The following is a 27136-nucleotide window of genomic DNA, read 5'->3' on the forward strand; positions in this document are numbered from 1 at the left end:
GGTGCCAGTGAGAGACCCCCTTCCCCTGGGTGCTCTGGGGTGTGGAGGGAAGGGCACCGCAGCGGATGGGGATACACCTTCCATAGCTGGAGAGATTTACCAGAATAACTGATTCTCTTCGTAATTCCTCTGCCGATTCAGCTCTACTCTCCTGCTCCACTCTTTCCGACGCATGTGGTAAGTCTCCAAGAGTAGTAGGGTGTAGTTTGCTCGTACGGAAAGCTGGCTGCAACAGCAAGGGAAAGTCTCACTCACCTTCTGTCTGAGACCCTCCTGCCTTCCCCTGCCTTCAACTTGGAGGCAGCTTGGGGCTGCCTGGCATCAGGATCTAAGCCAGGTCGTGGGAAAGCAAAGGATGCCATACCGAGCCCCAGTGCTCAGGAGTTGGAGTTCTTCATGCCTTGGACAGCTGCTGCTGATCAAATTTCCCGGGCTGAGGTTGGTGGGCACGTTCAATTTGCAAAACCCCTGTGGACTCTGCAGCTTCCTCTTCATCATGGCCCCGTGCAGGAAGGGAGCAGTCCTCTCCTCTTTCCCAACCGGTGGCAGTGGTGAGTGTGGCCAAACCTCTGTCAATGTTTCATGAGACCACCTAGCCTGCATTGGCACCAGAGGACGATTTTTAGGAGGCTTCTCACCTCCCTCAGGTGCTCTGAACATTCAGCGGTGGAGACGCCAGTAACTACAGGGTCTGTGCAGCCCTCCAGCATGGTCTGCTCCACCCTCAGAAACCCCCAGGAGATGAATAAGAGTCACCCCAACACGGCCCTCTGGGCTGGGGGGAGACCAGCTCCCCACTGGCCCCACGGTCGCATGTTGACATCACTCATGACAAGGTAAATGAGGGGAGGCAACGGCTGTTTTTCAGAGTAGAAACCATGAAATTAAATTCTCCAGTGGGGTTCAGCAGGTCAGAGAACACCACCGAACAAGGAAGATGGCTTGGTTGGAGGAGTTGGAGGCCTTGAGGGCACCACTAGCCCTCAATGACCCTGTCCAGCGTCCCCTGGGACCTCCACCCGCATCCCGTTTCAGCCCTGGCCAGAGCTGATCTGGATCCTGACCTGCGGACTTGTTTCCTGGCGCGACGGCGAGGTCCTCTTTTCATTTCTGAAAACGGGAAGTGCAGTTTGAGGTCGGACACCGAGAGTTTCCTTGTGCTTGCCGTCCTTCTCCACCACCAAGAAGCTCTCCTGAATTCTTGGCAGAAAGCTGAAAATACCCAAGGGTGAGCTGATATGAGTACGGGATGAGGCTGTTCTCCAACTTATGCTCATGAGTAACTCAGTGCCAGCCACTGCAGCAGGCGGCAGGTCTGCTGGAGTTTTAGGTGTATGTGGCTCCTCGGTTTCATGTCAACAGTGGAGGAAGAAAACCCTGAGTTGTAGCACTCACATGAGCCGTAAAACCCACATGTGGTCCCCGTCTTGAGGGAACAAAGTGAACAACAATGACTTTTGCAATAACCACAGCCTGGAGGGACCATGACCCTCCTCCTGCAAACTGCACTGTGGTGGCCACACACTCAAGGCTGTGTTTTGTGGGCACCCAGTGCAGGAGAAGGAGGAAGTGTTTGAGGGAGAAAAGACAATGCTAGCAATTAGCTCTCTCTGGCACTCCTCCTGTGCCAGACAACCCCTCTCAACCACCAGATTTGGAATTAAATCAGAGTCTTCCAGTTGACTAAATCCAAGGTAGAAAACAGTGAACATAGACACTGCTCTGTCGTGCTGGGGGAGGACGTTCTGAATTTCATTTTTCTTTGAAAAGCGGCATCATTTACACTGAAATGAGAAGAGGTGCATAGACATTGAAAAGGAAGGAAAAAAATTTCCTCAGCTCCTGGAGTAATTCTTCACACAAACATCAGTCACCGTGACAAATCTGAACAATCCTTCAGAGACAATACCGACACCGCGTACAAAGGGAACAACTCATTCAAGAAATCCAAGAGCACAGGGTCACCCTCATCCGTTTCCCCATGAGGCTCACCTGCCAGGGGACCTTCTTCCTTTGTCTTTCCGCCCCTTTCCTTTCTTTGGGCCAGATAGTGTGGACGGAGACCGAGCTTGCCTTTCTCGAGAAAGGAGACGTTCAGTAGGAGGACTCTCTGGAACTACACAAGGGAAAGACTCTTCAGAAAGCATCTTTGTGGCTATTTAACAAGAATGACAGGCATATCTGCTCCAGCATCTGATAAAACAATCCAGTTCCCTTGATGCCATCATCTTGAAGAGGTCTTGCTCTCTAGGAGGCCTTTGGCACAGCTTATCAGTCTTTTAACTGTCATCTCTGGGCAATGTTTCTCCCCACATTCAAGTGCACAGAATCTGTGGGAGAGGTAGATCTCACCACCCTCGGCAGCTCAAGGCAGAGCTTCCTAAAATGAAGGAGCAGCTTGAGATATATACCAGGGCACAGAGCCCCGGGGGAAAGTGTCCCTCCGCAGTCCCAGCTGTGTTTGTCAGTGTTTGGCTGCCATGAGGTCTTCTTCCATAGCGGGTGACTTGAGCTTTGCTGTGTAGAGTGAGGCGCAAGAGGTGCAGTCTTCCCTCCCAGGGCACCACGTTTTGTCCTTGTTTTCAACCACCTACTGCTGAGGACTAAAGGAACACCCCCCCACACAAGCACCTGTGCCCCCACCCCAGGTCAGATGTGACATTACCATGAGTTTCAATTTGCTTATCACCCTCTTCTTCCTCCTCCTCCTCCTTCTCTTCCTCCTCTTCCCTGCCTTCTGTGGCCTTCAGAGGCCCTACAGAGGGACAGTCCACAGCTTTCTCAGGGGGAAGTGTAAAATCAAACCTGGAAATGAGAAGAGACCCGACTGAAGAAAGGGCCACCACATTGCCTTTGCATCTTCCGTTAACAGTGCGGTCACAGAGAGACTTGAGAAGGTCTTTCAAGGCTGCTGCTTTCCAAAGCACAATGTGCAACATCCTTGAGAGCTCTGATAGGAAATGGAGAGACACAAAACCTCTATGGCCTGGGAGCGCATGAGAGGTCTCATCAGTCTGCTCCAGGGCTTCCCAATCCTAACTCTGAAAAAGTTGACTCCCTCACTGAAGACCATCTCTCATCTCCTCTTCCTGTTCATGGACATGGACAACAGACTATTCTCTCCTTACCCAAAAAGCCAAGGTTGGTTTGAATTCTAACCCTGCCCTGCAGCTCTCTTGCAGAGCCTCTCAGCTCATGTCAGGGCATCTGTAATGCATAACCACCATCCCCACGGCCATTAAGGTCACTACTGGGCAGCCCCAGCTCAGGTCAGAGCTCTGAGGAACCCCACTCAAGCACAGGACTCCTCCTGGCCCCCAGGGACTCAGGTAGCAGGCATTTAGGGGCACTTGGGGCCCTCAAGTCCCACCAAAGGCATGGCTATGTCACAAACACAGGACTTGTATGATTCTCAGGGACACTTTTCCTGTACAATCCATGTGCAGGAAATTCTGGGATTTTTCCATTTTGAAATTGCACCCAGAAGAAAGAGATGAATTAGGGGAAACCTTATAGAAAATGTTGCCTGAGTTCCCCAACCAACAAGAAGAGAACGTACTGTGGCAACACAAAGACACCGCCAGGACCCACGTGAAAATCAGGACTTTCTCTGCCCGATACCACCAGATGTCTCCTCTCTGGGGTCTGAAACAGAGACAGAGATATGTGAGAGCATTCCAGGGACATTTTTACCTTGCTTATAAAGTCTTTCATCTGCTCAGAGAAGACACGGCCACTTGGACATCCTATAACAAAGTTTTCTTTGGCTAACATGACATGTCTTGGACTCTTTCTCTAGACAGTGTCTACTTTTGAAGCCATCAGAGCCTCACCATTATCATTTCTAGGTCAGACAGTGGGATGCTGGGCTAAGTAGAGCCTTGATCTAACTCTGGGTGACTCTTCCTAGATTCTGCTATGTCAGCTAGACCACTGTGAAGGAGAGCAGGACACTACAGAGTTGGCACTGCTGTAGACCATGACCGCCCCAGTGTCTGGGAGGGTCCTCACAGGCCACCAGAACTCAGTCATCCTTTGATAGGTGTCCAGAAGGATAAGGTGTAGCACAGGGAAGGGCTCAACTTACACTGAGAAGGTCTTCCAGCAGCTTTCCAGTGCCATCCACAGTGAGCAGAAAGTCATCAAAAAATCTCATAGTGACTTCCCTGTTTCGTATGGAAAGAATGCCGATGGCCTTGAAGACAAAGTCCGTGTCCTGTTTTTTAGAGGTGGCCCGAAAGAATGATGTCACGGTCTCGTATACACAACATTGCACCATTGTAAAAGGTAGTTGGGCACACACGGAGAGCTCCTCACACCTCAGAGGGACGACTGCTACATCAGCTAGAGAACAGAAAAAGAGGAACAAAATCACCCTGCAGCAGGACAGTGAAGGCTCCAAGAAGGTGTCAGCAGCTTCAGGCAGGACATTGCTCCAGAGCAGTCTGTTGAATCCTGTGCTAACAGCTCCTAAGAGTGCCTGGGGGATGAACACTGTGTGGGATGGCAGGGGGGACGGGTGCAGATCCCACGACAAAGTCCATGGCGCTCAACCACAAGTGTGCCCACACCCAGTGCACTCCAGCTAAGTCTACGCCAGACTCATGGAGAAGCAACAGAGGAGGAAAACACAAGGACTGCACAGCAGCATACTTCTGTCTCCCTGCCCCTTGTACCCATGCACCCACCTGATGTTTCAATCACAAGGAAGATGGGGTCATGTGAAAGAGAAGAACCCCTCCAAACACAGACCCAAGCTCTTCCTGCCCCACAGCAGCATTCACGTCACACTGCAGCTGCACCGACCAGAAATCATGGCAAATCTGGCCATCTATGAGTCTTGCCTTAAACTCTTGTCCCAGTCTTCGGTTCTGGTGCGTCTACAAGTGACTTGTACCTGCTTTGCTCTAGAAGGAGCCTGTAAGAGTCAGCAGGAATTCTGGCGTTTGCCCTTACAAGTAGATGGGCAGCACCATAAAAGCAGAGCATGAGCTTTACCCGTTTCATTACGAAAAGCAGCTCCAATAAATTACAGTCTGAAAGCAGTTCTCCTAACATTGCGTAACCGTGAATGATATGGAGCCAAGCGTGAAAGCAATTAAAGACGAGATCCTCTACCTGAATGCGTATCATGAAAAAAGGACACCCAATGGGTCTTTCTGAGAAATTGCTCCTTGGTGGCCTGTTCAGCTTGAACAAGCTGAGGTTGTTCTCAGGACATCTTTAGGCATTCAGTCACGCCTTAACGGTGCTTAGCATACGCCTCAAGGGTGGTGCAAGGGCAGGCAACGGTTTTAATCCATCTTCTTACCAGGAACATCTTCTTCAGTGTGGCTGAGGTTGCATTCATCTGCAACCACCTTGGACATGTGAAATATGGGTCTCCGAACAATCGAAACCTTGCTGTTCACAGCGCACATGTAGTCTTTAAGAACATAGAATGTCCCGATTCCTAACAGTCGGACACCCTGAGAACAGTGGAGGTAAAAAGAAGGAACAATTATAAGTGTCCAATGACTTGTCAGAGCATGGGGATGCTGCTTTGTGCATTGCCCACCCCGAGCCTATGAAGGCCAAGCTGGGACACGGAGGAAGCTTTGGAGAGAAAGCACATACTCCAGGTCTTTTTTGCTCTTTCTCCTCTGCTTTGCTCAAGAAAGCTATTGGGAACAGTGACAGCAGAGCCAACATCCCTCCCCTACATATAATGGGAGGGGTTTCCAACAGGGACAAACCCTTAAAGAGGTACCAGCGTATGGTCTTCCCATTCTGGCGGTGGAGATGAGAGAAGACCCAGAAAGTGCTTAACACTTTCTTCTACATCATCTGGACTTTCATTTTCATCGCAGGTGCCAGAAGCTGGTCTGTGCCACGTTTGTTGACAGCAGTGTCCTGCTGGGCGACTGTTTCTTGCTTTCAAAGCGGGGAAGCGATGGCACTCGATGGCACAGCATTGTCCGGGCACGGCAAGCTCTCAGGGTTTCACAAGGGGAGGAACAGGATGCAAGACCCACCCTATCCTGTGCCAAGTGCTGTCTAATGCATTCAGACACGCTATCCCAAATCATAAGGATCTCTGGAAAGCAAGCGAAAGATGTGTCATGTTCCAAGTCACCAAGCTCACTACCCTTCAGCACACTCTTACCCAAGGAGATGATGAGATTAAACATATTGCCACCCCAATTAACAACATGTAAGCTGCTCCACGTGACAGGAGATGCAGGAAATTGGGAACAGACATCCACACCAGCGAAAGGATGGCGTGGTGCCCACAGGGGACTCGGAGGCTCAGGGGACCCCCAGGTATGTCCCCTGCAGGGACCACTGTCAGCCCTCTCTGTGCTCATTAACTCCGCACGGTCACTGTGGCTGGGAGCTCTGGATGGGCAATCCCCTCTGCAAGGCAAGCAGCAACCCTTGGTGCCAGGGGCTTCGACCTGGGGAGTGGGCAGCAAGGCAGGGGCAGAGGAAGGGCCTCAGGAAGAGGACCCAGGAGTCCTGGCTGCCAAACTGATCCTGAGCCAGGAAGAGATGATCAGACAGGGCATTTGTTGCACCCATCAGCCCTGCCCAGTCGTTCCCAAAAGGCCCCCATGTTTCCACAGCTACTTTCATAGCTAATATTGTCTACAACATTCAGAAAATAACTCCTACGAGCCTCACCACCACGGGTGAGGTTCTTGAGCGTTGGAAATGCATCTGGCCACAGGTTTTGCATCTTTGTTCCCTGCTCCCTCTGGGTTAACTCCTGTAGCAGGAGGGTGAGAAGGAAACATCTCCTCCACGATCTCCACGTCCTTCTTTGACTTCACCAAAGGGCCTCCAGCTCTGTCCTGACATGGAATGTCCCACTGTGACCCCAAGACCACGTCACAGAGGGACTGCAAGGGCTCCCCAGCCCCCCTTAGCCTCCCCCAGATCCTGCCAGGTTTTGCCCTACAAGAGGGAGGGGAGGTGTGGTGGGTGTTGTGGGGTGCTATCCCACCTCACCGCCATCTCCCCAAGGAGAATGGGGGGGCATTGAAAGCCATGATGGGGGTCCCCAGACAGGGGCTCACCTTGAGCACTCCGAATGAGCTGGTCAGCTCGTTGGTCCCAACTGGAGAGGCTGTGCCACCACTGCTGGTGTGGGGCTGCGCACATAGCAGCATTCCAGTTCCTGGGATAGGGACAAGGCTTGGAGATCAACACACACAGCAGCATCCCCATTCCTGGGACAACGGCAGGGCTCGGGGACCCCTTTATGGGGTTTCCCTTTATGTGAGAGATCAGCGGGAGCGCATGGAGCTCTGCCTGGGGATGGGTGATGAGCCAACTGGGAGCTTATGGGTCAGGATTAAGGAGAAGACTGGGATGGGCATCAGTGTAGTGGGTGTCTGCTGCAGGCTGCCTGATCAGGAAGAACAAGTGCATGAGGTCTTCTACAGGCAGCAGTTGCCTCATGTTCGCAGAACCGGGTCTTGATTTTAACCACCCTGATATCTGCTGGAGGGACAACGCAGCCGGCCATAAGCAACCCCGGAGGTTCCCAGAGAGCATCAGTGACAGCTTCCTGACATACAAGAGGAAATGGCCTCAAGTTGCGCCAGGGGAGGTTTAGGCTGGATATTAGGAAAAATTTCTTTACAGAGAGAGCGGTGAAGCACTGGAAGAGGCTGCCCCGGGAGGTGGTGGAGTCACCATCCCTGGAGGTGTTCAAGGAACATGTGGACGTGGCACTGCGGGACATGGTTTAGTGGGCATGGTGGGGTTGGGTTGGTGGTTGGACTTGATGGTCTTACAGGTCTTCTCCAACCTTAGTGATTCTGTGATATGTGATAGAGGAGCAACAAGGAGCAGTGCTCTGCTGGACCTCGTACTTACAAACCAGAAGGGCTCATTGGGAGGAGTGATGGCTGCATCAGAAGGTTGTGCTGCCATTCAGAGGCAGAGCTGTGGGATAAGCCCCACTGGACCCAGGGACAAAGCCTTACCGGGATGACAACCAGGCCCTGAGTCAGAGGAGATCAAACATTCAAACCAACCTAGCTCAATTATACGCAGAAATAACTCTGAGAAGTTCTCTCAAAGCATTCGTGAAGACTCTCACAATGATAGTTAAAAGGAGATGGAGAGGAAGGCTCAAATAGTGCTATTTATTGTTTACAGACACAAATTTATTGACACAGGCGCAACTCAGTGCAGCAGCAAAAGGACCTGCTGCCAGGATCCTGAGCTGGCATCTCACCAGGGCACAACCTTCCCTTCCCAGTCCAGGAAGGTCCCAGTTTCCTTCTCAGAGAGGGAGGAGAACACCTCCAGCATCCCCCGTACACTCTCATCCACCGTCACGGGGGGCTGCAGCGGCAGAGGGAGAAACACAGTCATGTGCCCAAGGCCTGGCTAAAGGTCTGCCCTGGAGCAGACCATTGCTCGTGGCTTGGGCCTCTCTGGCGTGAGTGAGGAGAGGCCAGCACAGGGCAAGAGGAGTTCCCTGTCTCTCATCTCCTTCCCTCACGTGCCTCTGGCTCAGAGCATCTGCCAAAGAGCTCTCCCAGTGCCCCACGTCTGGCACTATTCAATCCACAGGAAGCTCTGCATTCCCAAATAAAGAGGTTCTTCCAGACCTTAGCCAAAAGCTGTCTTACCTTTTGTGATCCTGAGCTCCCCATGTCTGTTTGCACCCAGCCAGGGTGGAGAGCAACGCAGAGGATGCCGTGCTCCCGGTACCCCAGGGACTGGCACTTGGTCAGCATGTTCAGAGCAGCCTGTGGGGAGACAGGGCAGGGATGGCGGTGGGAGGGGAAGGGTGGCTGCAAGGGGACATGTGCAGACCCCACGGCAGGGACAGGGCAGAGGAGGGCAGATGGACCCAGCTCCCCGGGGCACACGGTGCTGCTGCACTATCCCCACGCAGACGCCCAGCCCAGCCGAGGGCCTGTCCCAGCACGTCCCTCTGAGGTGGGATCTGGGGACAGGCACGGGAATGTGCCATCGGAGGGGCCCAGAGCCTGACGGAAACTCGATCACAGTGCAGAGAGGTGCAAGGACTGAGGGGGAGGTTGGAAGGCATGCGAGATCGTTCAGAGAGGAAAATGTCTGGGCTCACGCCCAGCGCAGCGTGGCAGTACCTTGCTGCAGCGATAGGAGATAACTTGTCCATAATCCCATAAATAGACTTCCTCAATGGAGCCCGCAGCGCTGGACACGTTGATGATGGCTGCCTTGCTGCAGCTCAGCGCTGAGCCTGGGCTCTCCTGGGCAGCCTTCTTCAGCAAGGGCAGGAACGCCTGCGAGGAAAGGAAAGGAGAAGAGATAGCGGCATGCAAGGAGGTGGCACAGGGAAGAGGACTAGCTCCTTCCACAGCAGTCAACATTAGCACCAGCATTGGAGCATCCTCCCTCCTCTTCCCACTGCCCCAGCCCGCCAGGCTCCAGCTCCTGAGCTCCAGCCCACGGCTCCATGAGCTTCTCATTGAGTGAGTCCGTCGGGCACTGGAGTAGACGCAGGACCCTCTCCCACTGGCCCTCCACACCCCCTGGGACATCCCAGAGCAGGGAGCCAGGGCCATGGGAAGGGATGCTTCCCGGACCTGCCCTGCAGTGCTGGGGGTGAGGATTTCACCTGGCTCAGCAGCAGGGGCCCAGTCGTGTTGGTGGTGTAAGTCTGGGACATGTTCTCCAGCGTCTCATTATCAAGCGACTTTGCCTTTGCAGTTCCAGCGTTGTTGATGAGGAGGTTCAGCCCCGCGCCCCCCAGGTGCTCCCCGACTCTGGCTGAAGCCGCCTTGATGCTGGCGGGATCGGTGACTTCTGCAGAGCCAGTGCAAGGGGAGGTTAGCGTCCATGTCCCCGTGGTGGTTTGCAGCTCCCTGTGTCCCCCCAGGGACAGCAGCACCTGGTGTCACCAAAGGCACCAGCTCCTTCCCAGCACTGGGCTCCCAGCATGTGCACAGTGCCCGGGCACATGCCAGCGCTGCGGGGGGCCGTGGTGCCAGGCAGAGCGGGGAACTGGGGCGACAGACCCCCACCTCAGGGCACCTACCGAGAGGGATGATGACCAGGTTGGGGTGCTTGGAGGCCAAATTCTGTAACTCCTGAAAGAGAAGGGACCGCATGGGCATGGCAAGGCTGGACCAGTTGCACAGAGGCTCAGCCTTCCCCAGGCAAAGCCCACGTCACTCCAGCTCCATCCCTGCACAGCCTCGTGCCCAGCACCCTACTTTGGCTGCCCTGCTCCCCTCGGATGGGGCTCTGTGCCTCCCACACACACCATGTGCCACTGTCCCCTCCACACATGCCATGCGCAGATGGTCCCACAGCCATCGCAACTCAGGGCTGCCCTGTCCTGCAGCACCTGGGGTGCCCAGTTGCAGCTCGAGCCCTTTGCAAACCCCCTCCCTGCTCCAACCTGCTGCCCTGGCCCTCTGTCCCCCATTACAACCCACTGTGTCCCAGCCCAGCCTCACCTGCGCTCGCTGTCCCTTGGGGTCCCGACAAGCCGCGAAGACCCACTTGGGTGGGTTTGGCAGCCCCAGGAACTGCCGGACAATCCCCAGGCCGATTCCCCGGTTGGCCCCAGTCACCAGAACGGAGCACACGTAAAGCTCTCCCATATCGCTTCTCCTCCCTCTGCTCCAGCTTGCATTGTTTGCTCAGCTCCCTAATGCTTCTTTATAGCTTGTTCCACAGCCACCCCACCCACTCAGGGCTTGCACAAACCCTTGGCTCCAGGTGCAACCTCTCCAGCTCTTCAAACTCTCCAGGACACAGATCCTGGCTGGGAGCCAGCCCTCGTTACCAAAGGGCAAAAGATCACTTGGCTTTTCAGGCAAACTCCGCTGGCCTTGGGAAACCTGGCCCCATAACCCAGCCGCTATGGGCCAGCCTGGCCAGGAGAAGCTGTCGTGGGCGAGGAGGGAGGGAGCAGCATGTGGGAGGGACGCAGGATGCCCCACGGCTCGGGTGGGCCTTACAGCTTCACAAGCATCCCGCGGGCTAGGCGGGCTTTCCACATCGTACCAGGTTGTGCCTCAGATGTCCATGAGCAGAAGTTCTCTGCCTTGCTCTTGCCTCTTCCAAGCCAGTGCCCATTCACTGGCTGTCCCATGAAAGACCCATGGAGTGGAGCAAACCCAGCGTGGTCTACTGGCAGAAGGAAGTGGACCCGCACGGCTTGAACATCACGTCTCTGCTGTTCATGCACTCCATCCCGTTGGGTGCTGTCCCAAGTTGAGCGGTCCCTCTGCCCAGAAGATGCAGATGACTCAGGTGCCCAGGACATTCTCCTGCAAAGAGAAACGCCTTGGACAAAGCCCCATTATCCACATCACCCATGGGCATGGGGCACGGACAGTGCTACACTAGCACCAGTGAAGCCCAGTACCTCAAGCGAGGCATTAGAGATTTGCAGGGCTGGGACTGGTGCGTGTGCACATAGTGTGTTCCTGCTCCGCCGCAAGCGAAGATGTATCCCCAGAAACCTCTTGGCAACGCCTTGCTTTCAAGAGCTGAATCCCTGAGCCATTGCATGGGCTGCTGGGCAGCAATGGAGGCAGTGACACTGGCTGACGCGTCACCTTCACACCCGGGATGTCTTGGCAGTGGCATTAACCAGAGCTGCTTTCTCCCAGCTGCAGTGCCAAGTGAGCCCTTGTGCTCCAGCAGCAGCTGCTTTCCTCCTCCCCGCTCCTGTCTGCTTTCTGGGGCTCAGCTGGGCAGACGCTGTGGGGCAGGCAGGTCCTCCCCACAGCCCTGGGACGATCCTGCCCATGGCACCCTCCCCAAACCGAGTTAGGGGGAACGCAGCTTGGATGCCCATTTGGCAGTCCAGCTCTGCCATCCTCAGTCCTATGCTTCCTTCTGCCTCGGTCCTGCTCTGAGTCTGCAGCATCCTCACCCTCATATCGCTGCCGCATTCACCTTCCCCCCAAACAAAACTACTTTAAAGTATGTATGTGCCAAAGTTTAGTCCCAGGGAGCCCTTTGCCCCTCAGGCCACTCGCATGGTCACCACGGTGCCACCAAAACAGGCAGTCCTGCCCTGCCTCACTCACCTCCCCACCTCATATTTGGGCAGCCGACTCGAGGGCTCGATCAGGGACCTGCCCCGAGCTCTGGCTGCCTCGAGTTGCAACGGGGAGGGGACAGTGCTGCCACCAGCCTCACCCAAAGTAGGGACGAAGCCCCGTTACAGCGGCAGCGTCCACCGTGCCTCTTCTGTGTCCGTGGTAGCATGGTCCAGCTGCAGGAGGGATCAAGCCTTCCATCCCCAGCCTGCCTTCACCAGGTTCTCCCCCAGGCGATGGCTCGGGCAGTCACAGCACACGTTAATCCAGCACAGGACAGATGAGTGGGTTTTGTCAAAACAGCACAGACCACGCCTAGATCTGGACATCATGCCTTCGAGAAATACTCTCATCGATAGCGATCAGTTCTTTCCCAGCTGTTTTAAAAATGAATTGAATGTATATAAAGCACATTCCTTTTCCAAAAGGCATATTTACCAAACAGCAGTCTTTTAAAGACATTTTTTGCAAGTAGAGGCATGCCACAAAACACAGTAGAAAACTTCTCTGATTTGTTTTTGCTGGGCTCCTAGTGTTGAAATGTCATCACCATATACCCGTTTGAGAAAGAACTGAATTTCGCACATCCCGTCACAGCCTCTCAGCGTGAGATACTAAATCCCTTTGATACGCCTGCTCTGCCAGCCAGACCTGGCACGCATGTCTCTCTCCAGCTCTAAGGAGCTTTGTAATCCCCCCTGTACCCTGGAACATGCAGGTTGGTGACAGCCCCAGCCTTTCCTCTTCTCCCGTACCAAGCTTTGTCAGCAGATGTTCGTTTGCTTTCACATCCTCTGAGTAAAATTTACCATTTTGTTTGCTCGGTGTAAATCCCAAGACAAAACCCAGAGCACGTGACAGAAACGAACTCAAACAAATTGTGCTTTCTGGCACGGCAAATGAAAAATAATCGTTGTCGTCAGGCGATAGCCAATGTTTCCCCTTCTGGACCTTGTGGAAAATGTTCCTTGCCAACATATTTGTTTAGTTCCTCTGCTGTTATCCATAAGACTTTGCGTACAAGTACAATACCGGCACGTTAAGCACTCACACGTTTCATTCACTTAGTAAGACAACCTCATGGCAATCCCTCTCTCTCCTACTGCCCGTCGCTTTTCTTCTGTAGCAATGCCCCTTTTTGTGGCCCCATGGTTCTTTCTGCACCAGCATCCCATGAACTGTTTTTGCTTCGATGGCCGTCTAGCGCCGGGCTGTCCAGCTTCTAGGTGAGATAGTCCTCTGCGGGAACATGACAGCAGCAATCGGCTCCTGCCCTCTTGTGTATCCGCAGCTTGTATTTGGGAGCTGATCACAGATCTTCCCCCTTTCCCAACCCTGCCAAGTCTCAGTCTCTCCTTAAGCTCCACGTGATTCATTTTTTTTCCCCATTTTCTTTCCTGAGGCCAGCCAGACCTTCTTCTGCTTTTCTGATTCTCCCCATTGGGTTGAGAGACTTCTTTCGTCTAATGAATTCTTGCTGCATATCAACAGTAAAAATCTCTGGGTCTTCCAGCCTCTGTCTCAGACTGACCTCTCATTGAGGACCCTGACAATTCTCCCCACCCCAGCACACCTCCCGGATCACCCGACTGGCTTTCAGGCTCTGTTAGGTCATTTCAATAAATAGCCTTTTCTATATTTTCACTTTTTAATGACCACAGACCACAACTCTACTTGCCGATATATGCCATTTGCATGAGAGCTCTGCTCCTCCAAACAGACTTCCACGCTTTTCTTCTTCTAGGTGGAGGATGAGGCCATCACCCACAGTCTGTTAGAAACATCCGCGGTGCCTCAGAACCAGACAGCATCAGAAACAAGAAATTAACCTTTTAAGTGTCCTATTTTTCCTGTGTCATCACATTTTTGCAGCCTTCCGCTGTTTTGGAGTCGTAACTTTATGATGTTGACTTTGCTCTGGGGCCCCATGCTGCGTTGCTGATGATCAGAGTTTAAACAAGCACTGCTTCTCCAGGGGTCAGGGTCCAACCCGGTGCGAAGAGGCAGAGGAGAAAACAACCAGCCTGGCTCATGACCCAGCCTCTTCCCAAATGCTGTCATCCCCAAGGCTCTGGAAGGGACCTCGGACCAGCTCCAGAGAAGGGATTCGGATGATTCTTTTGCACTGAAATGTTCTTGCGTGGTCTAAACCTTAAGCTGAGCATTAAGGTCCTTCCGTCCACCCCTCTCCCCTCGGGCAGCCGTATTTCACATGCAGAATCGCAGAATCACTATGGTTGGAGAAGACCTGTAAGATCATGGAGTCCAACCATCAACCCAACACCACCATGCCCATTAAACCATGTCCCACATCCGGATGCTTTCCATCTCACCATGCTAGGAAGACTCAGAGGCAGTTTTCCAAGACGCAGTCACACCTCCTGGGCTCTCAGTTGCTGAAAGCTCAGGCGTGCTCACCTAGATGTTTGCACGAAGGGCAATGACAGTGCTGCGTGCAGAAATACTGAGAAATACGCTTTTCTTTGCTCACCGGGGGAATGGGTGCATGACAGAATTATCTTTAGTACACCTAATCTACTGTGTAAGTAAGAATAAACTGGCTGCTATTTATCAAACCTATTTCCTCCACGATGTATTCAGGGCTGTTGCGGGCTATGTCATCACATACTAGTCACTTGTTGAAGAATCAATAGATAGTGATGAATGAACTGCTAATCAAGGGGTGGGATGAGACCTACCCAGCCCTGTAACTGTTTGAAGCTGGGCAGGTCATGTCCACCATCCCTGACTCATTTTTTTTTTGGCTGAAGAGGACTAGTGACGTCCCGTTGTGAAGGGATCGTGCAGGGACTGAAGGCGAGAGCCTGAGCTTAAATGCAGCTCCCAAGCGAAGTGAGGGGGTCCCAAGTAGGGCTTCTCATGGCCCTTTTTCATAGCGTTCGCTGTTTTCCCAGCAGACTGATCCAGGTTATACCCGCATTATATCAGAGCTGGCCTCGAGCCCAGGAGCTCAAACCGCTGGCAGCAGGGAAAGCAGATGCAAAGCACTCAGGACCCTGGCACGGCAAATGGTGTCTTGACATGAGAAGAAGCCAAGGTTGAGGCGGGTTTCCAAGCAGCCTCTGCCAGGAACTGCTGGGTTTCTTGAGATCCAGATGAATCTGTGGGGAACCGTATGCCGCTTGTGGCTACCTCAGGCAGGGAGTAAAGACATTCCTCCTTTTCCAAGCTTATGGTGGGTTCTCTGGTCCAGACTCCAGAGAATCCCACCAAAGCCCCTGAGCCAGGGTTTTCCTCTAAGCAAAGCATTTCTGAAGACCTCAGACCGGCTCATTAGAAGTAACAGGTACAGAGGCTTAGCTGGAAGCTGGGCTGGATGATTTGCGCTGATGGGATTCAAACACAGTGCCAAGTGAGGCACAAAGTGCAGAAGACACCTTCACTCTCCGCATTTGTGCGCCAGACCTGGGGACAAGTGGGTAGAGCAGGATGGGGGGATTCTCCACCTGTGGGAAAGAGTGCAAAGGAGCCAGTTTGCCTTCAGCGCTGCTGGACTTCGGCAGGGTGGAGGGACACGGCCACCTCCTGCCCGGAACAGCCATCCCCAGCACAGCTGAACTGGTGGTGGAAGCCTGCTCAAGCCCCACTGCACTGCTGATCGGGCTGTGGGGTGAGAGGGGAAGGACAAACAACCTAGCCTTTTGCTTCCTCTTCCAACCTGACCATTAAATGTTGACTGATAGACTTTTCATAGTCTGAGTATAGACAGAACACAATCGATTTGGACTGGGTTTCAGAGCCTGTGAGCTTGATTCAGTTGCCCAAAGACAGACACCAGCCCATTGACCAGGCAGTCTTGTAAGGTACTGGACTGTACTGGTCCCATTTTCAGACTGTCAGAAAAGGTACACGGGAGAAAGCACGGAGACAGAGGCTTCCCTGCAAAGTCTCTGTCTATTAGCATGTCTCTAACGCTAAGAGATGTGCAACAAGCTCTGGCTAGGCCACTGCCCACTGGTTTCACAGGAACTGACTTCTCATTGCAAAAAGAAGAAACAAAAGGAAAGGTGGTTTGAGTTCTGTTGACTCTGCCCTAGGCTTGCAGAGGCCATACAGCCACGTTCCCTGCAGCAGACCCCCGAGAAGTCTCCTGGACACAACTGCCATCTGGTCTAACACCCAGAGATGAGTGGTATCGAGGGTAAGGGGAGACCCCACCGCAACTGCAGAGCCTTGAACCCCTGCAGAGATCTCGGCGAGGGAATTTTTTCCGAGTAAATCTTTCCCAGAAGAGGATATAAAATGCTCAATCTCCACGCAACCTCTCTTGGACCACAGTGTTCGGCCCCAGCTAGGGGCCCCAAACTGGGTTCAGAAGCACTTTTCTGGGGATATTCATCTCATGAGTCAAGAGACCTCAGCTACCTGGGTGCAGCAGTGCTGGCAGCAGAATCACAGAATCATGAAGGAAAAGACCTGTGAGATCATCAAGTCCAACCACCAACCCAACCCCACCATGCCCACTAAACCATGTCCCGCAGTGCCACGTCCACACGTTCCTTGAACACCTCCAGGGATGGTGACTCCACCACCTCCCTGGGCAGCCTCTTCCAGTGCTTCACCACTCTCTCAGGAAAGACATTTTTCCTAATATCCAGCCGAAACCTCCCCAGCCCAACTTGAGGCCATTTCCTCTTGTCCTATCACTTGTCACTTGGGAGAAGAGACCAACACCCACCTACCCACAACCCCCTTTCAGGTAGGTGGAGAGAGCAGTGACAGTTGACCATGGGGATGGAGCCACATTGCCAGGGCCCATGGGGACACCGTAGATCCCCATTGGCTTCTTTTCTGCCACCCTCTGGAGGCAGTTGGCTGGGTTGTCCTTCCTTCTTCAGCACGATGCCCTGAAGAGGCACCTCAGAACCACCAAGCAGGACAAATTTGCTTTCCTGCTATTTTACTTGCTAACAGGGCTGCCTGAGAGTGGGCTTTCATACGTGCCATGGAGATATGCCCCGTCTCAGAAACATTAAGGCACAGGCTAAATGACCAGCCTGCGAGTGGCTTGGTTTGACATCCATGTGCTGGAGTGAGCAAAGGAGTCAGGGCTAAAAAAAAAAAAAAAAAAAAAGCACTTCATCGGTGGCAATGGTGCTGAGAAAAAAACCCCCAACAACTTCTTTTCAGCCCCTCTTCTTTGTTAGAGTCAAAATATATGACCCTCCTTCTAAAACTGTGTTACCCCACCAGCTGCTCAGTGATGAGAGCCCGGCCTCTCAACTCATAGGACCCGGATGCTTGATTAACACCCTAAGAAACACACCAATACAAGATACAGGAAAAATTCTTAAGCCTGCAGTGGGACCTGTTCCTCCATAGGGAACGTCTTGGCTTCACGTCCTCTTTCTGAGGGATGCAGTAGGACGAGACGTTAGTTGTAAGGGTCGGGAGGACCACCCCAGGGGCTGCTGCGTGGAGCGGCAGCTATCGCCGTGGGCAGGGAAGAGCTTTTAGAGACAGCAATGCTGTGTCTGCAGGAAGCCAGTGCCCACCAAGGTTAGGTGGGGGCTGGGGGCAGCGTGGCAGCAAACAGGTGAAACATGCTCGTATTTATATGCTCAATCACTCCAAAATTTGGTAATACCAGAATCAGGCTGTACCAGGCAGCAGGAAGTTACCCAGTCCTGTAGAGAAAATAAACCACTTACTTAGTTTTATTTATATGCAACACTTCTGGTTGCATTTCTCTTTATTACCTTCTGGAAGCCTCACAACATTTAATTAACAAGGTTTTCAAAAAAATTGATAATTCCCTATTTTGGACATGGGGAACTGAAGCCTAAAAGTGGGTCAAGCAACGCCCACATTGGGAAGTATCCAACTCCAGATGCTTAGAGCCTGCCTTGTTTCATGGCTCACATTTATATTCAAAACAGGCTCCTACCGACCTCAGCTGCGGCTGCACATTAACCATTTCTCCACAGCAGATCACAGGGGATCCCTGTATCTGAGGCTTTGAAACAAGCACCTAGGAAGAGTTCGTTAATGTAATTTGCCTGCAGTATGCAGGATCTGTGTGGAATAGGTGGCCAACCCCCCGTCCTCAGTTCGGCGTGACTGTTTGGTTGTACCCCTCTGTCCTCATTTCACAGAATCACTAAGGTTGGAAAAGACCTGTAAGATCATCAAGTCCAACCGTCAACTCAACACCACCGTGCCCATTAAATCATGTCCCGCAGTGCCACGTCCACACGTTCCTCAAACACCTCCAGTGATGGTGACTCCACCACCTCCCTGGGCAGCCTCTTCCAATGCCACCTACCTTTGCAACAGATGGAGCAGCACTGCTGGTGTCAAGTCACCTAATTGATGGCCTGAGCACAAAACGAAGCAGGAAAAGGAGAATGGGACCTTTAATCCAAATACATGCTATAAGGAGGCTTTCTGCTTCTTAGCATTTATTAGCATAACCAAAGATTTATTCCTAGTAAATTCCAATTTCTGTACCATTAGTCAAAATCAAAAGGTTCTCAAAGCAGTTTTATATCCCAAGGCAACCTGGGGAGCAGAGGCTCAGCCACATCGTTGAGCTGCAGCGGAGCAGGATCAAGTTAGCACAAATTGCCTGACACTGTCACCAGACAGATATCAATATTTATTTTCTGATTTATTTACAGCTATCAGAGATGTTTTGTCTAGTGTTTGTCAAACAAGGATGAAAATAAGCAAGAGAAATAACAACACTTATACAAATCAGAGTTGCTCAGTCATTACTCCACTGTTGAGCTCCCGGTTGTGCACTCACCCTAATGGGATTTTAACATTCTTTGGGCATCTGGTTTTCCACCTAATAATTGAAAATAAAACATTAACACCCACCTCCAGGCTGGCAGCAGAGCTGGTACACGCAGGTCCCCTCCAGACATTGACGGTCTCTTCTGTTTTCCCTTTCCCCTCACGCCCCGTTTGCCCATCCCTAGCCACCACCAAACCTTTTCCTTGCTTTACTCCTTTCCACGCCTTTGATCTGAGCTCTTCAACCAGGTACCTGACACTCATCAACAAAAACAAGAAAAATACCCCCTACCCCCCCCCCATTCCCAAACTACAGCCTATTTACCCAATTTCTTGCATCTGATCATCATGGAGAGAGTCAAATCAGGTGCGTTTCAGGCAATAAAGACCAGCTGGGAAGGATTTGGTACCTCCCTGATAAATTGGGGTGATGCTGGCATTTAGTGGGGGGTCCCCCCCATCGGGGGGGGGAAATCGCATTGCTGTGCTAAAGGTGCTGAAGAGACCACCCCAAAAATGCTGTAAGCCTTCTCCCCTGCACCCCCCAGCCTTGGGAAGAGGTGGGGGGGTCCCCTCCGGAGCATCCCTGTGGGGATACAGGGGCAGATGGGGACAGTGGAGCAGACGGGGAAGGATTTGGTACCTCCCTGATAAATTGGGGTGATGCTGGGATTTAGTGGGGGGTCTCCCCCATCTAGGGGGAAAAAAAAAAATCGCATTGCTGTGCTAAAGGTGCTGAAGAGACCACGACAAAAATGCTGTAAGTCTTCTCCCCTGCACCCCCCAGCCTTGGGAAGAGGTGGGGGGGTCCCCTCCGGAGCATCCCTGTGGGGATACAGGGGCAGATGGGGACAGCGGAGCAGACGGGGAAGGATTTGGTAACTCCCTGATAAATTGGGGTGATGCTGGGATTTAGTGGGGGGTCTCCCCCATCTAGGGGGAAAAAAAAAAGTCACATTGCTGTGCCAAAGGTGCTGAAGAGACCACCCCAAAAATGCTGTAAGCCTTGTCCCCTGCACCCCTCAGCCTTGGGAAGAGGTGGGGGGGGTCCCCTCCGGAGCATCCCTGCAGGGATACAGGGGCAGACTGGGAAGGATTTGGTACCTCCCTGATAAACTGGGGTGATGCTGGGATTTAGTGGGGGGTCTCCCCCATCTAGGGGGGAAAAAAAAAATCGCATTGCTGTGCCAAAGGTGCTGAAGAGACCACCCCAAAAATGCTGTAAGCCTTCTCCCCTGCACCCCCCAGCCTTGGGAAGAGGTGGGGGGGTCCCCTCCAGAGCATCCCTGCGGGGATACAGGGGCAGATGGGGACAGCGGAGCAGACGGGGAAGGATTTGGTAACTCCCTGATAAATTGGGGTGATGCTGGGATTTAGTGGGGGGTCTCCCCCATCTAGGGGGAAAAAAAAAAGTCACATTGCTGTGCCAAAGGTGCTGAAGAGACCACCCCAAAAATGCTGTAAGCCTTCTCCCCTGCACCCCCCAGCCTTGGGAAGAGGTGGGGGGGTCCCCTCCGGAGCATCCCTGCAGGGATACAGGGGCAGACGGGGAAGGATTTGGTACCTCCCTGATAAACTGGGGTGATGCTGGGATTTAGTGGGGGGTCTCCCCCATCTAGGGGGAAAAAAAAAAGTTGCATTGCTGTGCCAAAGGTGCTGAAGAGACCACCCCAAAAATGCTGTAAGCCTTCTCCCCTGCACCCCCCAGCCTTGGGAAGAGGTGGGGGGGTCCCCTCCAGAGCATCCCTGCGGGGATACAGGGGCAGACGGGGACCGCGGGGCAGACGGGGACCCCGGGGTGGGGATGCGGTTGCCGCCTTTGGACTGGATATGAGATGGGGAGGAAAAAAAAAGACACTAGAGGCACCCCCGCGGTGGTTGGGGCGGGCGGGGAGGCGGGGCCGGGTCCGCCCCGCCGGGACCGGGGCCGGGGCCGGGGCGGGCGGCGATGGCGGCGGTGCGGTCGCGGACGGTGCTATTGACCGGCTCCAACCGCGGCATCGGGCTGGAGCTGGTGAAGCAGCTCCTGGGGGCACCGCGCCCGCCCGCCTGGATCTTTGCGACCTGCCGGGACCCCGAGGGGCCGCGGGCCCAGGTCAGTGCAGGGTGGGGGGCTGGGGGTAGGTGCGGGGTGGGTGGCGGTAGCACCCTTGGGTGCAGGTAGGTGCGCTTAGTTCCACCCTCGGTTGGCTTCGCCGATGTGAAAAAAGGACACCCTGCTCGGCGTAAAAGTCCTCCGAAGGCCGACTGCGCAGCGGGTGAAGAATAAGCCGTGCCGCCCTTAAAACCCCGCTGCCGGGCTATTTGAGGCTGCGTTGGCCATGTCCCAGCCGGCCGTCCCATGCCAAGCCTTCGCCCATGCGCCGCGGGCACGGCGCCGGCTGGCAGCGCGTTGGGGCTGAGCAGGGTTGGAGTCGCGCGGTTGCGGGTGGCTGGGCTGGTGCGAATGGCAGCGATGGTGCTCCAGCCAGTTTTGTGACGAGTTAAGCGTCTCCGCAAAATCTGGGGGTTTGTTAACCGGCGGAGCCCAAAAGCTGCTGCGGGATCCTCCTTCCCCTGCTTTCCACTTGGCTAAAATGGGAGAGACTCACACACGTTGCTTCAGCAGGAAATCACTTGCGCAAAGCATCCCCGTGCTTCCAGCTTTCCTTAGGCTCAGCTTTGGTTTTCCTCCGCTTACTATAACCCACTAAAATACCAGCGGGGAGACTTTCACTCTCTGCTAGATCCTGCCTCCAGCTGACCTGTTTGCCGCATCTTCTCGCGGCTCGGCTGTGTGCAGGGATCACGCTTGAGGAAGTCCTTGAGATGATGGTGTGCTCGGCGTCTACTTGCTGCCGGCATTATTCTGGCTCAGGAGGAATCACAGTGCAGTGAGAATCCACCCTGCCGCCAGCCCGGGGGTGCCCAGCTCCTGCTGGCATCCAAGCTGGCTCAGGTCTCTTATTTTTGCCCCATTCTTCCCCTCCACACCTTGATGGGCTCGGGCAATGATGGGATCAGAGGACTTTTTTGCAGGGCTGGACTGGAGCCAGCTTCCCCCCAAGGTGGTCCATGCGCATCGCTCTCAACCGTGGGATGCTTCTCTAAGCCTTGTCCAGCTGCGGTAGGGTGAGGGCAGCGTCGTCAGGGTGTTGCTGTTGAAGTCGGTGACCACAGGAGACCGAGGGCAGAGTGACCCTCTGTCAGGCTGGTGCCACATCGCTCCTCCTGCCCCTTTGTCCCTGGATCAGGTGTTGGGGTGGGTGAGGCTGGACTTGCGTTGGGATGGCGCGAGGCTGTAGAGGCCAGCAGCTGGGCAAAACGGGGGAGGAGAAACATCTGTTGGCCATCACAAACCATTTAGATGGACTTTCCATCATCTCCTGTGCCCAGGGGGAATATGAGAACGCAGGATCTGGTGGGGAAGCTCAGAAGTAACTGAAGGTGGACTACAGCCAGCACCAGTGGCTCTCCTGCTCTGTGTTGGTAGGACAGGTCCCAGCGAGTGTGTTCCCTCACAAGAAGCCACCAATTTGCATTCCCCTGTAGCATTCTCTATAGGCTTGTTTGTACGAGGTTTTTAGTTGTAAAAGTAATTATTTTGGACACGTTGAATGTGGTGTTTTGGTTTTTGTTGTCTAAAACCTGCTATAGTTGGAAAAAGCTCAGAGCAAAGAACAGTTAGGAACCATAAACTTGAAAGTTTTGGCTTTTATCCTTTTTGGAAAGGGCTTCTGAATCCTCTGTGTTTGGTGAAAATAAGCAATAAAAATGTGCAAAGTGCTTTGTTTCACTTGACTGGGTGAGACGCAGTGTCCAGAGCAAGAGTGGATCCTGGGATTGGGCTATTTGGATCCAGATGTGACTTCCCCAAATGTCAAGTCTGGTGTTGGCACTCCCAGCCATTCCCACCCCGTCACACTTCCAGCAGCCTCTGGGAGACACTTCTGGCTGCATCCCCGGCCAGTTTGCATCATTTCCCGGGTGAGCTGGTCCTTAATAGCTTGCTGTCATCCTTTGCTGTGGCACTGGCTGGGTTGTGCACGTAGACCCTTTAGGAGAGTGGCCATAGTATCTGCAGTTGTGGCTGTGTCGCGTTCTGAGCACCTGCACGTTGCTTTGTGGAGCCCAGAAGAAGCCTGAGAACTTAGGCAAGTCCCCAGTCCAGCTGTCTGCAAACGCTGAGTAACTTCTGGAAGATGTTTCCCTCAGGGTGGACCATCACTGGTGCCCCAGGATGATGCTTGGCATCGCCTCTGCCTCACGCTGATTGTTTCCATGTCTCTTTTTGTAGGAGCTGAGAGATCTGGCATCCAAACACCCAAACCTGGTTCTTGTGAAGCTGGGTAGGTGCGCTCTGTCTCTGAGCTGCTAAATTTGTGGCTGCTGGCCACACTTGCCCCATTTCTCCTTCCCTCCCTCCCTGCCTTCAGGCTCTACGTGGGGATCCAGTTCTTCAGAGCTGCTTCAAGTCCTGTTGCCAAAAGCCCAGCTTCCCCAGACCTGTTTCAGCCCCAGTACCCCGTTCCCCGGAGCCTCCTTGCCCCATGGCCTCAGGACCAGGAGGTTCTTGAGACCCATCCTGGGTGACCTCCAGCTCCCCAAGCTGAGTGGCCGCGTCCTTGCTGTGCCACGCAGCTGAGCTGCCTTGATCCCAAGTCCCAGGCGAGACCCGGAGGGCTCCGGGAGGAAGGCAGCTCCAACGGGAATGGTGTAGGGGCAGGAGCTGGAGGACCTTGCAGAGCCATCCCACAGCAGGTCCCAGCACAGCTCCCCTGGGGACTGTCCCCCCACCCTGAGACTGCCCTGGGTTCTCCAGAGCTTGCTCAGGCATGGACTTTCTCCACTGAGAGGAGGCTGTGGCCGCTGGTGCCTGACACCAGGGAGTCACAGCAGCGCTTTGCCACCACGGGGCTGTCCCCAGCGTGGCTTTGCCCGGTGGGCTGCCCCAGGGCAGGGTCCTTCAACCCCTGGTAGCGGGGCACCCTGTGCATGGCGGAGGAGGTCGTTTTGGGATGAGTTGGAGCTTGTGGGTGCCGGGGTGCTCTGAGCTGGTTGCGCAGCACCATCTGGTGCCCACAGATGGAAGGCCACGCAGGTCGAGATGCATAGATGTTCCTCGGCATCTTAATGTCCCTCTTCTCCCAGGCCCCCCGAGTGGACCCCATGGCTCTCAAACCCTGTTCTCTTCCACCGCAGATGTTGCGAATCCCTCAGCTATTACTGATGCAGTGAAGATCGTGGAGGGGAAGCTGAACGGCACGGGCTTGAACCTGCTAATAAACAACGCTGGCATCTACACCCCGGCGGCGTCGCTGGAGACGGTAGACGCTGAAGAGATGATAAGGACGTACAAGACCAACGCGGTGGGACCAATGCTGATGGCCCAGGTATGGATGGAGCTCACCATGGAGAGGGAATTCAGCTCAGTTTGAGGGTAGCCCGGGCTGGCCGTGGTCACGATGGAGATGTCGGATGGCTTTGCCAGGTTTCCCAGGGCTGCGGGAGGGAGGGGGCAGTGCCAGGGCTGCGCTCCCAGCCCAAGCCCTCTGTAGCCCCGCTGCGTTGCGCTGGGCTAACTGGGAGCAGGCAGGGCCACTGCAGCAAAACGCCTGGGCTCTCTTGGCTTCCCACTGTTCCTCCTCATCCTCCCTGCCGTAGGCAGGCTGGGTTGCAGTTGCCATAAGTGGGGCTGGCTCGAGGCGCAGGCGTCCTACAAGGTTGTGTCTCCCCAGGCGTTCCTGCCCCTGTTGAAGAAGGCTGCTCGGGAGAGCACAGAAAAGGGACTGAGTTGCAGCAAGGCAGCCATCATCAACATCTCCACCGTCATGGGGTCCATTGAGAAAACTCCCGAGTCCTTCTTCAAGCCTGTCATCTCCTACCGCTGCAGCAAGGTATGGAGACTGGGGACCTGCCCGCGCTCGTGAGCTCGGTGGGAGTCGGAGCTGCCCCTTGCCAGGTCTGATCTCAGGGCAGCACCTGAGATCACGAGATGGTGGGACTTATCTGTGCTGATCACTGCCCGAGCAACCTGGGCATCTCCATGCCCAGCTGCTGCCCGCCTGGGGGAGGCACGCGCTGTCTCTTGAAGACCTGGCATTGCTTTTTCTCGCGCGCCATGAGGCAGCGATGGGAGGGGAGCCTGGTGTGTGGAGCTTTCTACTGCGCATGGCTGATGCCTCCTTCCTCCCCCAGGCTGCCCTCAACATGCTCACCAAGTGCCAGGCTCTGACCTACGGGGAAGCCGGGATCCTCTGCGTGGCACTTCACCCAGGCTGGGTGAAAACCGACATGGGCAGCCAGGAGGTGGGTTCCATCTGAGCAGGTCGAGGTGGGGACCCATGGGTGGAGACGCAAGCCTGCAAACTTGCGGTGGCACGGGAGGTGACTCCGGCGGCCGGGATGGCTCTCGGGAGGAGGGGTCTGTGTGAGAATGAGTTGCCTCTCAGGCTGCAAGTTGCCTGCATCTGTGCTGGGCCACTGCAGAACATGTGGGTGCTGCCCGGGAAATAGCGTCAGCACATATCCATAGTGAGCAGGAGGCCTGTTCAGGGGGGAAAAAAGCTTTGGGCAGCCTGGAGATGTGCAGAGAACCTGAATCCAACAGCACAGGGAGGAGAGGAGCAACGCCATCCCATCCTGTGCCCCTTTCCTCGCAGAGCTGCACGTCCACGAGGTCTCCACTCATCCTGCAGGATCCCTGTTTTGGGGTGGTCCCTGCAACCCTGGAGTTTTGAGAAGGCTGCACGTAGCATCCCGCTTGCAGCAGGGATCTCTTATGTGTCCTCTTGGGTTAAACTTGTAGCTGGCTTCCCAGCCCAAGCCACCTCCATCCAAGCCGTCAGTGAGCACGCGGATACCCAAACATCCTCCCACGTGATGGACCCATCCCACCTCCCGTGGCTCTCTACTCGGTCTGGGTGGAAGGAGCCTTGCTGCTGACATGCACGAGCTGAGCGGGTGCTGGTGGATGGCCGGGAGTGACGGTGAGGTTTCAGTCCTGCTCCTCGCTTGCGCCCGTTGCAGGCTGACCTGACGGTGGACACAAGCGTGCGGGGACTGCTGTCTGTACTGCCGATCCTCTCGGAGAAACACAGCGGGACCCTGCTCAACTGGGAAGGTAAAGCTATTCCTTGGTGACCACTCTGTCCCTGTGAGGGACCCTGCAGTGCCAGGGGACAATCCGGGTGCCCTGGAGCAGCGGGATGGATGCTCGGCTGTCTGTGGTCTGCAAGGGACTGACTTGGGACTCCACCACCGGGCGTGCAGGGCAGCCTGTGATCCCTGCCTTCACGTTGCTAATAAAGTCAATTAGTACCTGTGCCTTCTCCCAGCTGCAATGCCCCCACCGAGACTGTCTCTGCCCTGGCCTGGAGCTGGCCCCTGCAAAAAATAACTCGGCATTATAGCAGTCCGTCTGCCCTGCCTTCGGCTGCTCTGAGCCGAAGGAAGGTCCCAGGGGACATGGAACCAGCGCCAAGCCCTGCCCTCCTCCCTGGCCGCTGCATGTGCCCAGGTCCGCCTGGGCTCTGCCATGCTTCCACCCAAAGCACGGTGTCTCTGCTACGGATTCTTGGGGGGACTTTGTGCTGGAGATGGTGTTCTTGGGAGCAGCCGGTGGGTGGGAGAAACCCAGTCCCAGGGGGGAGCACAGCATGGGAATGGCACTTCTGTGGGATGGAGAAGCTCTGGGCTTCTGCATAGGTCGGGCTGCATGAATTTGCCCAGGAGGTGGTAATACCCCCAGAGTAAAGGACTTTGGGGTGGTGCTGGGTATTCCCAGGAGGGTTCTGCCCCTTCTGGAAAGAGCTTCTCCTTGAGGGGATATGGGGAAAAGGAGCCGAGGCTCCTTCAAAACCATGCCTAGTCTCAGGTTGGCAGAGCAACCCGGCTTGCAGGAGAGGCAAACCCACTGCTCCTTCCCTTAGAGGCCACCACCTCCTCTTTCTCATCTGGAGGATCAGCTGAAACACCTTTGTCCCTCTGGGTCCGGCCTTTTCTGGGGTCCTACCTCTCCCCCGGAGCAGGAGCTTGCCTGGCAGCACCAGCTTTGCTGGGAATCTTGTGGCCATGCACCGCTCTGCACAGGAGCCCCCTCATTTCCTGACCAGGAGCACAAATGCTGCAGTCCCCCCCTCCCCAGGCTTCACCCCCCCAGGGCAGGCAGCATCAGGGCAGTCTACCGGGCTGGGGCCACGTCTCTGCCCTGCCAAGGCGAGCTGTGTCCCAACACGCTCCAGCAAGCCCTGGCACCCGCAGCCCGGTGAGTCACAGGCACCGGCGAGTTTTTCTTCCTCCAGCTCCAGTTCCTCCCAAGCCAGTGGCATTTTGGTAGCCGAGACTTTGAA

General features: G+C 54.6%; 2 protein-coding genes across 2 annotated transcripts; one reads left to right on the forward strand and one right to left on the reverse strand.

Moving 5' to 3' along the window:
* Positions 1-8223: 8223 nt before the first annotated feature.
* Positions 8224-10595, reverse strand: LOC104261239 (C-signal). The gene is made up of 6 exons (XM_059824972.1): positions 10449-10595; positions 10025-10076; positions 9605-9792; positions 9111-9269; positions 8628-8747; positions 8224-8337 (listed from the first exon to the last, which is right to left on the reverse strand). The coding sequence occupies exons 1-6, from the start codon at positions 10593-10595 to the stop codon at positions 8224-8226; spliced, it is 780 nt and encodes a 259-aa protein (XP_059680955.1).
* Positions 10596-20754: 10159 nt separating this feature from the next.
* Positions 20755-26116, forward strand: LOC104258070 (C-signal). Its single transcript, XM_059824828.1, has 6 exons — positions 20755-20901; positions 23083-23134; positions 23988-24178; positions 24524-24682; positions 24984-25094; positions 25815-26116. The coding sequence occupies exons 1-6, from the start codon at positions 20755-20757 to the stop codon at positions 25926-25928; spliced, it is 774 nt and encodes a 257-aa protein (XP_059680811.1). The 3' UTR covers positions 25929-26116.
* Positions 26117-27136: the final 1020 nt, after the last annotated feature.

This window comes from Gavia stellata, chromosome 15 (genome assembly GCF_030936135.1).
Source record: "Gavia stellata isolate bGavSte3 chromosome 15, bGavSte3.hap2, whole genome shotgun sequence".
NCBI classification, from domain to species: Eukaryota; Metazoa; Chordata; class Aves; order Gaviiformes; family Gaviidae; genus Gavia; species Gavia stellata.

Coding starts and splice junctions, on each gene's coding strand:
- LOC104261239 (XM_059824972.1), bottom strand. CDS start 10,595: ATGGGAGAGCTTTACGTGTGCTCCGTTCTGGTGACTGGGGCCAACCGG. Junction 9,270..9,604: donor GGCCCCTGCTGCTGAGCCAG/GTGAAATCCTCA, acceptor CTTTCCTCGCAG/GCGTTCCTGCCCTTGCTGAA. Junction 8,338..8,627: donor GGAGCTCAGGATCACAAAAG/GTAAGACAGCTT, acceptor CTGCCGCTGCAG/CCCCCCGTGACGGTGGATGA.
- LOC104258070 (XM_059824828.1), top strand. CDS start 20,755: ATGGCGGCGGTGCGGTCGCGGACGGTGCTATTGACCGGCTCCAACCGC. Junction 23,135..23,987: donor CCTGGTTCTTGTGAAGCTGG/GTAGGTGCGCTC, acceptor CTTCCACCGCAG/ATGTTGCGAATCCCTCAGCT. Junction 24,683..24,983: donor TCTCCTACCGCTGCAGCAAG/GTATGGAGACTG, acceptor TTCCTCCCCCAG/GCTGCCCTCAACATGCTCAC.